General features: G+C 45.6%; 1 protein-coding gene across 3 annotated transcripts in view; it reads right to left on the bottom strand.

Moving 5' to 3' along the window:
- Positions 1-18,099, bottom strand: part of PDE8A (phosphodiesterase 8A) — a 143,875-nt gene that overhangs the window by 33,211 nt on the left and 92,565 nt on the right. For all 3 annotated transcript variants that reach the window (XM_067029979.1, XM_059057286.2, XM_059057283.2), the window contains 6 exons: positions 17,618-17,706; positions 13,123-13,201; positions 11,338-11,475; positions 5,910-5,998; positions 3,803-3,854; positions 3,660-3,702 (listed from right to left, as the gene is read on the bottom strand). In XM_067029979.1, coding sequence (XP_066886080.1) covers positions 3,660-3,702; positions 3,803-3,854; positions 5,910-5,998; positions 11,338-11,475; positions 13,123-13,201; positions 17,618-17,706 — 490 coding nt within the window. The remainder of the gene's footprint in view (positions 1-3,659; positions 3,703-3,802; positions 3,855-5,909; positions 5,999-11,337; positions 11,476-13,122; positions 13,202-17,617; positions 17,707-18,099) is intronic.

Here is an 18,099-nt window from a genome sequence, read left to right as displayed (position 1 = left end):
TGACTCCTCCTTGTTCCTTGCCCGCAAGTGGTCAGATAAATCTATGGATTCGACCTCCTAAATACCTCTTTAATCTACCCCTGTTCTGTCCCTGTCCTGGCTCAGACACCTGTCATCCTCCTCTGGATTATAATGACAGCCTCCCTCATTGGTCCTACCAGCCCCAACCTTGCCCACTTCGACCCATTCTCCACAGGCAGCCAAGTGATCCTTCTGAAACAAAAATCTGATCAGATCACTCTCCCAATTAAAACATTTTAATGGTTCATCACTGTGTTTAGGTTCAGATTTAAATTCCCCAGTGTGGCACCCAGAGTCCTGTGATATCTGGACCTCCTCTCTCCAGCCATCACGAACTATTTATGATGTGCTAGTTCACCTCCCAAACCTCTCTGCCTTGGTGCAAACTTGCTTACCCCCACCTAGGAACACACTCCTCCCTTGACGCCTCCTTCACCTGGTTAACTCTCGATCCTCTTTGAAGATGCAGGTAAGATGCGGCTCAGGTATCATCACCTCTGGGAAATCCTGCCCTAATGCCTCACCCCCAACATTGCTGGTAACCACCTGCTTTACTGACTTGACTGACTTCCTCACCAGCTGTGAATGACACGAGGGAACTCAACAAACATTTACTGAGCACCTACCTAACGTGTCAGGCTCTAAGCCATGCGCTAGGGATGTGAAGATGAATATGATAGGGTCCATGCCCTCAAAGGGGGTAGTCCGGAGGGGAACAAACGCAGGTGAACTAAGAGTGACAGTCATGATGCTGGAGAGCAAAAGAAGCCCCAGGAGGAAGGGGCAGGTCTCCTCTGGGAGGGGGGCAAAGAGGAGATGAGCCATGTTTTGCAGCTGGAGACCGGCAGAGGAGGAAGGCACTTCCTGGAGGAGGACACTGCCTGCGCAGACGGGGCAGAGCTGGCTGGAGGTAAGCAAGGAGTAACGTGTCCCAAGGCCAGGGCTGTGGCAGGAGTGGAGGGAGGCGAAGCAGGCTTGAACTTCTACTCAGCATTTAAGTGTCTCCCCTATGGCAAGACCAGAGACCTTCCTGCTCCCGACAGACAGCCGTGTTCAGCCCACAGCTCTTCCTCTGAGTCCCTGCAGAGCTCTGCAGCTGGTTCTTCAAGCCGGCTGCTGCTCCTGCAGGGAGGGCCGAGGGGCTCGCGGCAGGGTGACCTTGACCTCCCAACCAGCCCACAGCCTGAAGGAGCCCGCACACAGGCCCTCCTGCCTCGAGAGGGCTCCACACCCACGAGTGACCCGAGACCTGAGGCAGCCGTGTGCCGCAGGAGGGAACGCTCAACAGGCCTTGGCCTCCGAGCTGGGCTCGGGCTCATTACTGCCCACGACTTCACGTGTCTGTGCTCAGCTTCCTGTTCCAGAAAATGCGATCCTTCCCAAATGCACTGCCCATCTTTTTAGGAGAGGAAGGTTAGCAGGGTTTCCTTGGCCTGATGGGCAAATCCAGGAGACCCTGGAGAAGCCGTGAGGAGCAGGAACCATCCTGCAGCCCCGTGAACGGGCAGCCTCCATCCCAACACCAACACCGTGGTCCCCCGGGAGGAGCTCCCTTTCAGGTACGAGGAAGCTGAGAACCAGGTTTCTTGCATGACTTGCCCCAAAGTCACTCTGCTGGGAACAGCCTTTCAGAGAACTTTCTCAGACACTCTCAACCGTCCAAGCCTTTGAGGAGGGTCTGCTCTGCACTGGGACACCCCCTCCCCCAGCCTCGGGGTCTCACCGACTCCACACTGCCAAGCCTCCAGCCGCTGCCCAACCGTGGGCTCCCTGTGGCCTCGCACACAGGGAGCTCCCTCCTCCTGAGCCCGAGAAAGCTCACTTTCTCCAGCTCCAGAGTAACACTCCTTTCAGGTCTGCCCAGCCCCCGCCCTGGCAGCGCACCAGAACACCTGTAAAATACGCTGAAGCCCTGCTCCGCACCATCTGACCCGGAACATGGCACGTTGCTGGCAAGGCCTTTCCGGACCCCCTCCTCCTCCCCTGTGCTACCCATCCCCCTACTAAGAAGCACAGAACGCAGGCTTCGCCAAGCCGAGACAGTCATTTGGCCTGGCACGTGGTGCCTGTGCACTGTTTTGGATGAATTATGCCCTAGCCTGTTTTCTCTCCTCTACACGATGGCAACGCAGGTATTATCATCTCTGGTCCCTCCTTCCATGTAATCTGTTACATACAGGCTCGAAAAGCTTCTTAGAGCTCAGCTGTCATTATACTATTCCCTTGCTCAAAAAGCCTCAAACTGCCACTGCCTACCGATGAAAACCCTAATTTCCCACCTAGCATCTAAGGATCCTTCACGATCCCAACTCCTTTCCACACTGACCTTTTTGATACCAGTCAGAATTCTAACCCTGCTCTTGCTCTTTCTAGAACACACTCTACTTTCCCTGTTCAGTAACTGTATTTATTTCTGGAATGCTTTTCCTCTCACACCCATCTTCTTACTCAAATCCGCCTCTCCCTGTCTGGATCTCCCCCCTCTTCCTCTGCCTTTCTCACCCACTAATGATCACTTCTTATCACTTGCCATGTGTCCCTTTGTGTCAATGTCTCTCCTCTTTTCAGATTAAAGCCTGATTACTCTTGGGGTGCCCACAAGAACTGTTCCAGCATGTGCTTCAGAGCTTGTGGAGTTGGCCACCTGGATTTGAGTGCCAACTCTACCACTTCCTAGATGGATATCCCTGGGCAAATTATGTAGCCTTTCAGTTTCCTTATCTGTAAAAAGGGAACTTCATCTATTAAGCGTCTACCCCTCTGAGTTACTGCAAGTCTTCAACTAAATACACCGTAAGTTAAGCACTCAGCACAGTGCCTTGTACACAATAAACACTCAGAAAAACATGTGGGAAACATTCCTAGAATGAATGAGTGAACTGTTCCGGTACTGCTGAAAGCACATCAACAGCTGAAGGGATGGAAGACAAAGTCTTCTCCTTGGAGGCTCTTACAGACCAGCTGGGCAACCAGAGAGCTGCCTGGGCATGTCAGGGAGCTGTAAAGGGTCCACACAGGCTGGATGGAGAGCCTCTGGCACGGAGCCGGAGAGGACCTACACAATCACAGGTAACCGCCAGAGTAGGAAAGTGGCTTGCTAAAGCCACGACATACGCTGGAAGGAAACAGGTGATTCCAGGCCAGGGAAAAACATCTGCAGTCACGTAGACATGGGGTGAGCGGATGGTGTCCAAAGCACATCAAGTCCTCACGAGACGGATACGACGTGAGGCAGGTCTGATGGGGTCCACCTACCTCCCTGTAGGCTCGTGGTGAAAGCATCCCTGCTAAAGCACTATAGTCTGATACCAATACAGTTGCCTCTTCGAGCACAGATCATGCCAACGAACCACATGCCACTCAACACATCTTCACATAAGTTCATGCACTGGAGGTGACCAGTTCTCTCCCCACAGGCTGAGACCCACCCCAGGACACCTGTCAGATCGCCCACCTGTGCTCGGGTCCCTTGACTCATAAACCAGCCTGGGAGTCAGGGAGAGAAATGCTGCCACGGTGGTAGGAAAATACAGTCCCACCTACGCAACAGACAAGCTCGTCAGAGGCAGGGCCTGTTTTTATTTTTTTATTTTTTCAAAAGCTCAGTGAACCCTAAGAATGAATATGGGGCACCATACCTGTATGAGTGTCAGACTGAACACATTCAGCTATTTTCGTAGCCTAAAAATGAATTTTAGAAGCCATTAGTTCTGAGTGCCTAGTTATACAGTAAGGGAAATCTTGCTGGGTCCCTGGGGTCCCAAGGGCTCTCCTTACATACCTTATTGTTGCCATTGCATGCTCTGACAATGGACACATAGTGTCTAATTTTTCTGCAAGTAGAAAACAATGTATTATTTCTCTCCTGGCTCTCTATTCTGGTGGATATCTAGCTAATTTCTCATTATGAAAGGAGCATCTCTCTTTCACAATACATACAATGCTTGGAAGAGAGCAGTTCTATTGTGTGTGGCCAAGGCCACCAATAAACAAACAAGAGTCTACAAGCATTCTCTGGTGTCTCTGTAGAAGAGAAGTTGACTCTTCAGTAAAAACAACAAAATTCTTCTGAGTCATCACAATACACAATAAAAAATACCTAGTGTTTTTTTTTGCGGTACGCGGACCTCTCACTGTTGTGGCCTCTCCCGTTGCGGAGCACAGGCTCCGGATGCGCAGGCTCAGAGGCCATGGCACACAGGCCCAGCCGCTCCGCGGCATGTGGGATCTTTCCGGACCGGGGCACGAACCCGTGTCCCCTGCATCGGCAGGCGGACTCTCAACCACTGTGCCACCAGGGAAGCCCCCTAGGTTTTTAAAATGTACTATATGTTAACCAACCCAAAGCCTTTAATTCCTTAACATGTTTTCATTTTCACAACCCTTTCTATTGATGCTCTTCTTCAAGTTTCAACAAACAACCTGCTCACAGTCATTCATGGAAACAGCCACAGGCCACACTGGGGCTGAATGTGTGAGTCTAGAACAAAGCAACCGGGGCTTATCTCAGAAGATGCTGACTCTCCTCACTTATTTATTGTTCCTTTGATTTTTCAGCTTTTCCCCTTGATAATCCAATCCCTACAGTTATCCCCCCTAAATTTGGAAAGGCCATAAAAAGGCAGAGAATCAGAACAGAGAGCCCACACAGAGCCGTCTCCCTGAGGCAATCGCCAGCTGGCAGCAGAGCCTGGTGACCAAGCACGTGAGCCACGCGGTCAACACAGAGGTCTGCAGCCTAGCTCCGCTGAGCGCTGGCGGCCGGACTATGGGCCAAGCCTCACCTCTCTAAGCCTCAGGTTCCTCATCTGTCAAACAGAGACGGTCACAGTGCCGACATCACGGGGCTGTGGCCAGGAGGAAATGAAGTGACATCTACCAGGCACTGAGAGCCTGCCCAGGGAGGGAAGGGCTCATGGACAGCAGCAGTTGTTACAACCATCATCGCTATACCTCCTCCTGGTCTTTTTGTCCTTCTTTCATTTTCATGACTGAGAGCATACACTAGGTATGATTTTACATTTTGACTTTTGCATTTATTGAAAACATTTTCCCCTATAATTTAATTTTCTATGATCATCATTTCTAATGTTGTGTATTTTATCGTTGGGTATTCTACAATTCACATTCATAATTTTCCACTGTTCGTATTATTTAAGATAGATTCTGAGACAAACCATATGACATTTTCAGGCTCCCCTTCCAATCTGTGGTCACATCTGTTTCATATGCATTTCCATAAATGAGAGTATTTAAAATACTTTTTTTTTTTTTTTTTGCGGTACGTGGGCCTCTCATTGTTGTGCCCTGTCCCGTTGCGGAGCACAGGCTCCGGACGCGCAGGCTCAGTGGCCATGGCTCACAGGCCCAGCCGCTCCGCGGCACGTGGGATCTTCCCAGACCGGGGCACGAACCCGTGTCCCCTGCATCAGCAGGCGGACTCTCAACCACTGCGCCACCAGGGAAGCCCCTAAAATACTTTAATCTAATTTGATAGTTCTGTGCAGAAATAACACATAGGCTATCAAATTAGATAAAAATCTTTTAAACATAGGGAGTCCACCAGTGAGTGTTCTTAGCACACAGCTCAGTAAAGCGGCATTCAGATTTAAATACTTTAGTCTTTTATGTGCTCACAGAGCTTAAGACTGTCGGAGTCTGGCGGCTCTGGGTCAGAGTCTGGCGGCTCTGGGTCACCAGCTGGAGGGTCAGGCTGTGACCATGAGGAAGCCACCCTGGAAGGCCGTTCTTTGATGGTACCTGACCTTGTTACAAGTCTTTCTTATACATTTCTGCATGCAGTTCTCAACTTACTTAAGTATTCAAAGCAAATTTTGCAATAAGCTGAACATGGTATGTTGATTGAAGTACTTGTTTTTTCCACTTACCCTCCCTGTCCAATGACAGGTAGTATCTTCACATTTTGTTGTACATTATCTCCGTTTTTCTCTTTGGCAGAGCAAATTCCTTGCCATTCCTATAAATGGAATGTAGGCATCATTATACATTGTGTTCAAAACATAAACCCAAGAGCATTTTCCACCTCAGGCTTCCACTCCTTTACCACGGCCACTAAAGCTATTAAGATAATAAAATCATCCCAACCCCAAAGGCAATTTTGGGTAATCTGACAATTCTTTCTCAACCTCCCAAGTCCATCTCCTCCTAGACCGACAACAAAAGCCAGGTCACCACAGTCTAAATGGTCATATGTTTTTAGTGGCTTTCTGCTGGCAAGAGAGGCCCTGGGCCCATGAATGAGGAGCACTCGTTCTCGTCCAGGTTCCTCCTCTCACAACTCCTACCTGCTGCGGCGGAGAGGGGAAGCGTGGCCTCTGCCCCTGCATTTGGGATGGGGAGAGTCTCAGACTGGGGCAGAGAAGTGGCCACCCTCTGTCTCGTGTACCCTCTGCAGGTAGGGTGGGGATGATGAGGTAACAGCCAGGACTGGGCTCAGGCAGAATAACCAAGTGAGACCTTAAAAGCCAGAGCTGCCATTTCAGAATGGAACTGAAATGGGAGAGCAGGTATGCCCAGGCTATGACCACAGTGAGTAAACAGGGGCTACAGGTGGCTCCCCTACTCTGAGGGTGGTGGAGAGAAGCGTGGGACCGAGCTGGATTTTTTGTGACCACCTAAAACATTCTGAATTTCTCCAAGAGTCACCAAGGTCCTTAAGCTAGAAAAATCCCTAAAACCCACTGTAGGACCTTGAACTCCTAGGGTGTTTCATACCCTTCTAGACCTTCCAGAGTCCCACAGGAACTAAAGCTGACCCAGGTGGGAAGGGGAACACCATGGCAGCCTAGCTCAAGTCTCCTGTCCATACTCTTAGGCAAAGTCAATTCTGAAATCTATGCTTGGGGCGTGGTGACCTGCATGCAAATGCTAATGGTAAAATCTCATCTTCAGACTCCTCTGGGAAAGTGGATACAAGAGAAACCAGGACACTGACAGAAGCAAAGGATGGTTACTGAGGCTTCCTGAGGTCCTTCTGAAAACAATGGGCGCCAAGAAAGGACTAAATTAAAAAACAGCCCAGGAGCCCAGCTAGGTGCTTACTTGCCCTGGAGCAGAAGGGAGGTGCGGGCCTTCCTCACTAAAGTTCTGAGGGGAGAGTGGCCTGTGCCCGAATTGGGCAAGGACTAGACAGGGATCCCTGGGCAGGAATCTGGAGCCTGTCCTCCACATCCACAGCCCCATGCAGCCACCAGATAAGGCTTCAGCAGACAGGTCTAAGAGTGACTTCTGAAGCTCACTATCAAGAGAAATATGGGAAGCTGACTGAGGTGCTACTTGCGAAACTCTGTGAACATACCAACCACCACTGAACTGTATACTTCAAATGGATGGAGCGTATGGCATGTGAATTCTCTCTCAACAGAGCTGTTATATAAAAAGAGGGAAAATATGGGAGACCGATTCAGTCAATCAATCAGCACTTCAAAACACATATTCAGGATTTTCTCCTCCAATCCTTTCTGAACAGAGTGGGTGGCTGCCAGATCCCAGGTCAAGGTGTAAGAAGCCATGTCAGCCAGAGCTGGACAGTCCAGCAAATGGAGGACAACTTAGCCAATGACTTTGCTTAGATAACAGAGTTGCCTGTAAGTTTTCCAGTCACCAATGGAAACAAAAAATATTCACTTAACACAGATATTTCTTATCAAAAATACATCAAAAATCGAAGTTTCAGTTCCTAAAAATAGTAAAGCCTACCTAGAATGCTATTATGAAGATTAAATCTGGTAACACACATAAACTCTTAGCCAAGTCCTGACACGCAGCAAATGTCCAGTAAATGGCCTGTTTGGTTTCACACAGGTGTCTGTCTCTCTCAGGCTGAGCTCCTCTCAGAACTACACTAAGGTGTGCACCTCCCTTCTACTCCGGGGCAAGCTCAGCACTGAGCTGGACTTCGCTGACTACTGAGACAGTTCCTTCTTGGTGGGTGCCCACTGCCTTAAGAATTAAATCATCATCATCCAGCTGTTCTATCCCAGGGGCTAGCACTGTGCTGGGAGGTGGTAAACAGTCAAAGAACACTTGGGGCTTCTGTTTACTGAATGGAAAAGTGGGGCCAAAGTCAGATCACAGAATCCTGGCACCCAGGATAAGGGACTTGAGCTCTCCACAGAGAGAGTGACATGATCAAAGTGATGATCTGGTGAGACGAATCTCCAGTAGCATAGGGTGGACTGGCCAGAAGTGGAGGGTCCTGGGACAGGGAGGCCTAACTGCATTCAGCCACCGCAGTCTCAGGGTGCAGGAAGAGGGCCCTGAACACGGTCAGGCCCAGGCAGCGGACCCTCAAAGGCAGGGGTTTAACAGACATCAAGCCTTGGTGATGGATTTGATGGAGGGGACTAAAGGGTAGGGAGAAACCAAAACCATTTCAGGAATCAAAGTCCAGGCAACTGTGTGGACAGTCAACGAGCAGTAGACAGCAGAGGTGGAGGGGAATCGGGCTTTTTGTTAATGGGGGATGAGAGAAAGTCACCGTTATACAAGGTGATACCAAAATGACAGCAGGATGTTGAAACAGACCTTGGAAAAGACATTGGGGCTAAAACTGGGAAGGTGGGAGACATCTACGCAGAGCAGGAAAGATGCTCGACAACAAAGGGAGCCTTCTGAGGAAGCAGCAGGGGACAGAGAGCCCTGGTAAACCTGGGAGGAAAGAGATGGGGAAAAGTGGGAGAAGAGGGGAGGCAGCGAGGGAGGAAAGCTCCTGGCTTCCCAGGAGCTGGGGAAGGTAAAAGGTGTGAGGAGCTAAAGGGCTCTGCGACTGCACATCATTATCAGAGGCAGCCAGCCGAGCAGCCAACATTCCTTCAGCACTGCAAGACAGTTTCTGAGGGGGAAAAAAAAATGCAAAATTTCTAAAAGAGAAGAGCCAATATAAGGCTCAGGTATCTGAGAAGATAGGAGGCCAGGGGTTCTAGGGCCCTGACAGAGAAGACCTGGGGAAGAAGAAATAGGAGGAGAGCCAAGGAGGATACATAAAGGGAGGAAGGAAGCAGGAGTGTGGGACTGAAAATCAAGGTGCCTAATAGTATCAATCAGTTTTACCTGAAAGGGGAGCCAGTGGCTGAGAACAGCAGGCAGAGGAGGTTTATAGAGAGTGGTGTTCACAGTATTCTCTGTTTGAACATCATCAGAATTTCTCCTCTGCCCCCAAGAATATCCAACTGGTTGGACACCTAGAATCTGACATTCCAAAGCCCCTCCTGGTCATCTGACCACTTCCAAAAGCTCCATCCTGGTTCCCAGCACATGTCTGAACTCTCTCCACTGACCATGGTACCACTGTTTGCCAAGGGCTGGCTGATTCTCAACAAGCCCTTCTTCTCCCGAGGGAGACTTGATTAGAAAGGCCATATATCTTTCTCCTCAAAAAATTGCCCAGCTAAGTGGTCTGTTCTGCTGCAGTGTTGCCCGTGAACCAGCAGGGTACCAACAAAGGACAAACAGCAGCTTTTGCACTCTCCCCAAGAACCTGCAATCATGCAAAACAAATGCCCTGGTTCCTTTTCTTTTTTTTTTTTAAACATCTTTATTGGAGTATAATTGCTTTACAATGGTGTGTTAGTCTCTGCTGTATAACAAAGTGAATCAGCTTTACATATACATATATCCCCACCTGGTTTCTTTTTGAAATAAAGCAGTATGGAGGTTGACAGTAGGATAACCTTTCGTATTCTCTGCTCATAGCAAATACAGATTTTAGAGAACAGTGTCCTGCTGTAGAGGCCCTTTGCAGCTGGTGCCTAACGGCATACCTCAGGAGGCAAGACGCTGCTCACAGGGATCTGGGTGAATCCCAGGGCCTACAGCTAATCCACTGGGTGCCCCCACCCCCATCTCAACTTGCTCTCCTCACTGCAAGGGCAGCTGCCAGATCAAGGAGCCTGAGAGCCACCATCTGTTTCACACCCTGCTGAACCTCACAACAGAACTGCTGGCTGACCCAGTGGCAGCACTGGACTAAACTGCCAGGACTGGGGAGGCCACGGTAAAGCCCCTCAAAGGCTGCGGGGGTCTGGAATGGATGCTGTTCTGGAGCTGCCTTCCGAGGACGCCCCTCTCGGCCCAGGGAGGGAACACTGGTGGGCCTGAACACCTGAGGGTCTGTCTCTTCATTCATCTCAGCCTTCGTTTCTCTATCCAGAGGACCTGCCACTCTCTCTAGTAAGAAAATCATCATCCTCGACAGAAAAGCTGAAGGCAAAATAGGATTCAAGCAGTGCCCATTTTTGTGATTCCCCTGAGAGTACATTACCGGGCCCCACCGCTGGCCTGTTCTTTCCCTGTTCTCACTGCAAAGCCATCTCGTGTGCTCAGAGCCACAGGAAAGTGAAGGACACCAGCCCACTCACGGTGTCTTTGAGGGGCCCAAGCCAAGTGGGGGTATAAGCTTTGCATAGCCCTTCTGCCCCCTCTGGCAGACTGCCCTTGTGTGCTAAGGGATAGGCACGGGCCAAATGCCACAGGGAAAGGGCATCACTTCCACAGGGCCTTCAGATAGCTGGCAAGAGAGCAGGTCACCAATTTTTCAAATGTTCTGAATAATCAGATTCATAGTCCCAACTTCTAAAAGTTAAAAAGAGCCCAGCAGAAAAGCCTAAGAATGACTATGAAAAGCAGTAGCCTTTTCCTTCTCATCATATTTTAAAACCTAATAACAGTGAGGTGCTGTCAGAAGCCACAGTTCAGAGAGAGAAATAACCTTTCAGACTGAGCCTGCCTTGCTTTGTCTACCCCTTCAGCACCAGGGTGCTGTAACTTCTCACATCACAATGCAATGACTACTCTTATCTGTCTGTTTTGCACCCTACAATGAGTTATCTAAGGGATTTTTGTTTTGCCCTTCTTTCTATACCAGAACCTAGCACACCTGGCATTCAAAAAATGCTGAATGAATGAACAAGGCTCAGAGAACTGATGGCTCCAATGTGTTTCTGAGAATGTGTTAACTCACTGGCAATCCTTTACCCAGACCATTTGCCAACAGCTACCACTTAGAAGATCAATTATTAGAAAGATCAACTTACTCACTTACTACAAAAATGAAAACAATGATGTTAAGTGACAAAGTTACTCTTATTGGCTGGTCAGGTTTTATATACTTTCTTGGCCTCAATTTCCTCATCTGCAAAATGGGCATAACAGAGATAACACTACCTACACTTCCCCAGGCTTCTGGGAAGAGTGAGACTGAGATCACCTGGCTCTAGCAGTGCTCAGTGAGCACTAGGTCTCCTTCCTTCCCTCTTTGTTATGTGAGAGTAACAAGGGTAGTGACCTCTTACTTACCTTGCCTATCCTGATGCATGAATTTATAGTATCGAGCAAATCAGCCTTTTTTTCATTTACAGGCACTTCTGCTAAATCCTTCCCTATTAATTCACCTGACTCATAGCCCATTGTTGTTTCAAATGCTGGATTTGCATACTGGGGGGAGACAAAGGAAAAAACATCATGTGAATTAAAAGAAATTTTGAAAAGAGGACAATCAAAGATGTTCAACCTAAACCGTCATATTTTTCCCCCAGAAAGCCCAGGAGCCTGGTGCTCACTACGACGGTTCTAAAGCCACAAGAGCACAACCCCAGAAAAACCTTAGAGTCTGGAGAAGCCTCTGCTCCGATGACACTGGGCTGGGCTTGCTGCCTTGTTCTCCTGAGGCTGCAGGGAGGGCGGCAGGCCCACTCCACTTAAACACCAGCAGAGGAAAGAAGCTGCATGGAGACAGACCCAGGGCTGCTACAAAAGGGCTGTTGAGATTGTGATACAGTGGAAGAAAGCACCAGACTGGGAGTCTGAAAACCCAGGGTCTGCTCCCACAAGTCACTTAAGCCCTCCAAGTCTCAGTCTGCACATCTGTTTAATGGGAATGAAACACTTATTTTGCCTCTCTCATATGATGCAAATGAATAATGAGTTTGGAAAGCAGGCTATGAACTAGGAAGTGTTTACAAATGCAAGACTTTATGGTTAAATTTCAAATAGGACTGTAAGACTAGAAGAAAATGTATGGGAAAGCTGTGCATGTGCTAATAGGAATAACAAATAATGATGATGATAAAACAATAATCATACTATTTAAGGTTTGTTTTCCTTGCTAGGCACTGTAGTAAGCACTTCACACATAGTAACTCATTTACTCCTCAGAACATCCTTACAAAAGGTAAGTCGTTGTTAGCGTTAATATTATTCCCATTTGTACAGATGAGACAGCAAATTCAGAGAGATTAAGTCACCTGCCCGAAGATGCCCAGCTAGGAAGGGGCCGAGGCTGATTGGAAGACAGGACTGACTGATACCAAGCCTGTGCCCTCAACCACCGGCCAATGTCGCCCGTCAGGGCACCATCCTGAATGCTAACATCATCAACTGTTTACCAAGAAAGTCACTAGTTAGATTAAAGTGAGGAACTGGAGTGCTCAGAATTAAAATCAAAGTGGGGCTCATTCTCAGACAAAAGGAACATTCCTCTGGCACAACTCCCTCTTTGGTTGTTATATGAAAATACATGTTACCTGTTTGCTGCTATCTGAAAGCCATGTTATCTTCAGTCACTTATATGAAGCCACTTTTCTAATAATGGATAATTTGTGAAGTAATTGCTAGTTTATTTTTGAAATTGTGAGTAGCTTCTAGTAAATTTCTATAGGTGTAAACTATCTTCAAAAACAGTAAGAAAGGTGAGAGCGTGCAGCCCTTATGGGCAGAGGCTCTCCTTGCTGCAACAGTCTCTCTCTACCCCACTCCACCGCAGAAACAATCCTCTGGATAAAAGTCCCTCCTTGCTAAGTAAATAAATATGCAAAAAAAGTGAGAAAAAATAAATGCTAATGCCATATTTCTACAGAATATTTTCTAGCACATTAAGCAATTATTGGAACCTTTTCTTACATATAGGGAACTTATTTTAAATTACATATTTTATAGATTTTGTTCTGATAATCCTCTAAGGAAAAACTGGTCCCCTGAACTTCAAAGAGAGGAAAAAAAAAATACAAACATACTGAAGGGGTTCAATCTTAAAAATGCAAACAAACCAGAAATTCAGAAGGACAAACTTCCAAAACAACAAACCTGTACAATGTGGTCTTCACTTGTAATTTCAATTGCTTCTTGACTTTTCTCTAATGCAGTGAACATTGAGTTACAAGCCCTTTATGGGTAGAAAAGAAAAAGGACTGCTTAATGTAAATATTATAAAATGTAATACAATCTTGGAATATTACATTAACTTACTTAAATGTGTTCTTTGATTATAAAGGTAACTAATGCTAACTCAAGAAAAAGTAGGGGGAAATATTAAAAAGCATAAGGAAGAAATAAGCGCCTCCTGCAACCTCAGTACTTGGGATCATGACTATGCACAATTTGGTGCCTTTCCTGCATTCTAAGGACAAGTGGACCAGGTGGAACACACCCCAGGGTCAGATCACATCCCTTTGCTGGCTGGGGGACATGACTGAAGCTCCCTGGGTCTCTACCTTCTCACCATCTGAAGGGTCCTCGTGAGGACTCAAATGAGAAAATGGAATCAAGAACACCACATGAAGCCTGGTAGAAAGGAGGCAGCCCACCATCCGTAGCTATCACTTTCAACAAATTCTTTGCATAAAACTGGGATCATCGGGATCATGAGCTTTGTTCCCTGCTTCCACTTAGCCTTATATTGTGAGCATTCTCCCTTGTCCTCAGTGTTTGAAAACATTTTTAAATTGCGCAGGTAACAAAGGTTTATTTTTTAAAAATTAGAAAAAAATAATAAATGAGATACTACATCATACCCACTAGGATATCTACAATCAAAAATAGAGATAAGGGGGCTTCCCTGGTGGCGCAGTGGTTGAGAATCCGCCTGCCGATGCAGGAGACACGGGTTCGTGCCCCGGTCCGGGAAGATCTCACATGCCGCGGAGCAACTAAGCCTGTGAGCCATGGCCGCTAGGCCTGCACGTCGGGAGCCTGTGCTCCGCAACGGGAGAGGCCACAACAGTGAGAGGCCCGCATACCGCAAAAAAAAAAAAAAAAAAAAAAAAAAGAGAAAAACAAGTGTCGGTGAGGAACCCTCGTACACTGCTGGTGGGAGTGTAAAATGGTGCAGCTAGCTGCTTTGGAAAACAGTCTGGCAGTTCCTCAGGTTGTTAAACATAGAGTTACCATATGGCCTAGCAATTTTACTCCTAGGTAGATACCCTATAGAAATGAAAACATACATCCACACAAAAACTTATAGCCCACAGGTGGAAACAACCCTAAAGTCCATCAACTGATGAATGGATGAATAAAATGTAGTATATATCCATACAATGGAATACTATGCAGATATAAAAAAAATAAAGCCCTGATGCATGCCAAAATATGGATGAACCTTGAAAAACATTATGCTAAGTTAAAAGGACCACATATTGTATGATTCTATTTATATGAAATGTCCAGAAGAGGCAAATCTATGTATATAGAGAAATTAGATTAGTGGTTATCTAGGGCTGGGGGTAATGAAAATGTTCTAAAATTGTGGCAATGGTTGCACAAATCTGTGAATAGATTAAAAGCCACTGAACTGTGTACTTTAAATAGGTGAATTGTATAGAATGTCAATTTTATCTCGATAAATCTGTTTAAAAATAAATGAGATTAAATCATCTGAAATCCCAACACCTACACATATCAACTGGTGTTCTAGGCAATTTCTTGTGTAAATATACATGTAATATATACACTTATAAAAACAGGATCATACTCTACAGTTTTATCATCTGCTTGTACCACTGAACCATATACATTAATATCTTTCCATATCAATAATTAGTTCCTTATCATCGCTTTTAATAACTATATAATATTCTATTATAAAATTATACCATAATTTAGTCAAGCAAATTCCCCAGGACTAGGGAATGCTTTCAGTTTTTTTCTTGTATATGCCTCAGAAGATGAAAAAGAGACAGCAACTGTCTACTTGTTCATAAAGTGCAGAGATTACATTTATAAAACCAATAATTACAATGCTTTTACTTTATTCCTGGTATTACTAAACTGTCTAGCTAAATAAGACAAAGCAGCTTTAGCCAATAAAAATGAGCTTTTCTTTCTTGGCATATAAAAATCAAGTGAATTACCTCAATAAAGCTGTTATTTAAAAAAACAAGAACCAAAAAACAACGAGAAGTTCCCACCTCTGATATAACAAGCTTGGAGGAGATGGATCTGTGAGAAGCCCTACTGGGTTTTATCACTCTTTTTAAATTTTTGCAGATCTGGTAAATATAAAATGGTATATCATTTCATTCCTTTGGTTACTAGTGAAGCTGAACATTTTTTCATGTTTATTGGCCATTAATATCTCCTACAAACTGCTTGTTCACAACATGTCCTTTTAAATTTTTTCTACTGGGTGTTTCCATTTTTCAACGGATTCATCAAAGCTCTTTACGTATTCAGGATATTAACCTATCTGTCCTGTATGTTAAGAATGTATTTTTCCCAGTTTGTTATTTGTCTAAATTTTTAACATTATTTAAGGTATATTTACTGAGACAAGCTTAACATTTTTATGTTGTCTAATCTGATTCTCTTCCTTTATAAAATCTGGCTTTCACACCATGCTGAGTTTAAAAAGACTTCATTATCCAAATACATATGTTCACTTACATTTTTAGTACTTATGTGGCCACACTTTTTAACATTATACACACTGGAATTTATTTTGGGACTGGGTGTGAGATCGGGATATAACTTAATTTTCTTTCCAGTTAAGTTGTCACAATTCTGTTCATTGAAAAGTCCGCCCTTTCCTGTGTGGATTTAAACTGCCATGTTGAACACATATACTTATATTCTTAATTCTTAAATTCTTTTTTTTTTTTTTTTCTTTTTTTTTTTGCGGTATGCGGGCCTCTCACTGTTGTGGCCTCTCCCGTTGCGGAGCACAGGCTCCGGACGCACAGGCTCAGCGGCCATGGCTCACGGGCTTAGTTGCTCCGCGGCATGTGGGATCCTCCCGGACCAGGGCACGAACCCGTGTCTCCTGCATCGGCAGGCGGACTCTCAACCACTGCGCCACCAGGGAAGCCCTTAAATTCTTAAATACACGCACGTCTATTTCTAGACTTTACATTCTAGTTTACTGAACTAGCAGTAACACAAAGATGCTTGTTATAGCTTTTTAGTGCATTTTAATATCTCTCAGAACAAGTCTTTCTCTATTGCTCCCAATTCTCTAGCCCCACATTTCCACCTTCCCTTCATATCAATATTTTCATATCTCCCTTTATAGCGGACATCTCCCTTTGGCTGTCAGCTGGCACACAGAGAACAAAGTAGAGCATGAGGAGAGACAATGAGTGCAGTTTTGAAAATGGGGGTTACAACCTAAAGGACTACCTTTGCCATGTGCTGCGTGCGAGATCTCAGATGTAAGTCAGTTAACCTCCCTGGGTCTCGGTTTTTGCATCATGATTCGTGATTTGATGAAATAAGCTCTAACATCACCTCCTGCTCTACAATTCCACTCTCCTCTCAGTGAGGGCAGTAGCCCAGCTCACTGTGGGAGTGCTGCAGCCAGGCTGCAGAAGACCCAGGAATGAGAAGGAGGCAGGCCCAAGGCCAACCATCCATCTCAAGTTTCCCTGAAAACTTTGGCAATAAAAAGGAGCTCTTTTGTAGACCTCACTAGCCCTGAAACATCTCTGCTCAGCAGCACTTCTTTGCTACCTCACACTTCATTTCATTTTGTCTATGAAGTATTTTCTTCTCTGCATGTGATACCCTGTGCTGGTCTCTACCAACGTTAATACCCCAAATTCTAATCCCCTTATCTCTGCCTTGGGCACATACAAACAGAATGATTTCATTCTCTCTTTGATCCTGGTAAAGGAAATGTTAAAGAATAGTAGACCACCCAAGGAAGAGACCTAGGATGATAAAGAGCTACTGATATTTTTTTCACTTCTGTCAACCTCATATAATTTTACTAATTTTTCTGCTTTTCTCACTCTACAAAGAACTAGGTTTCCACTCATCAGTTTAAAAAAAAAAACTGTTTAGCAAGAGCAAATTACAAAATGCTTATTGTAGAGAAGAAAACATGTCACCTACCAGAGATAATAATGTTAACAGGTTGGGTGTATGTGTATATTAGAAGTATTTTAATTAAAAACCAAAACAGATAATTCAGTATATATACTTTTGCATCCTGCTTTTTCATTTGCTATTATTTTGGTGCCCCATCTTTTTTTGGCCACGCCATGTGGTTTGTGTTATCCACCCCGACCAGAGATCAAACCCAGGGCCCTGGCAGTGACAGCGTCAAGTTTTAACCATTGGACCGCCAGGGAAGTCCCCACTAGAGCCCCATCTTTAAATGCTGAGTCTCCAATCACTAACATGACCACCTATTAGACATCCAGGCAGACTCTGAAAGCATTTTGTGAGGAGAGATGCCTTCCCACCACCCCATCCCATTTTAGCAGGAGGTCAGTTACAGCCAAAATGTAGCTGCCCACAACCGAAGTCCTCACTTGCAACAATGCCCTGTGTGGTATGGTCGGCTTACCAGAAGCAGCAGAGTTACCTGAGTTTCAGCTGTGGGCGCACCAATCCAAACTCCATCTGGAGCAGTTCATTGTAACAGGCCATGGCGCTGGGGTTTTCTAAATACCTCTACAAATACAAAGGGGATTTTGCGGATAAACAAATGTGCACCTTTAAATGATTAAATACATATATAAAAAATAATTCTTTCCAACAGGCTTCTCAACTTGGTTCCTGAAATCTAAAAAATAATTTATCTTTCATGATGAACAGGAAATGAGAGATGAAAACTTATGGGTACAAAATTAGCTTTTAAAAAATAGTACTTGCACATATCTGAGAATATATTAAGAAACCACTGAGTTGTACACTTTAAGTGGCTGAATTGATCAACTATACCTCAATAAAGAGAAAAAAGGCAGAAAGAAGGAAGGAAGGAAGTGGAGGAGGGAGGGAGAGAGGGAGGGAGGAAGGGAAAGAAAGGCAGAAAGGGCAAGGTATTTGCTGGAAAGAGAAAAAAAT

Source organism: Kogia breviceps, chromosome 3 (assembly GCF_026419965.1).
Source record: "Kogia breviceps isolate mKogBre1 chromosome 3, mKogBre1 haplotype 1, whole genome shotgun sequence".
In the NCBI taxonomy this organism is placed as follows: Eukaryota; Metazoa; Chordata; class Mammalia; order Artiodactyla; family Physeteridae; genus Kogia; species Kogia breviceps.
This window is presented reverse-complemented; position numbering and strand designations above follow the sequence as displayed.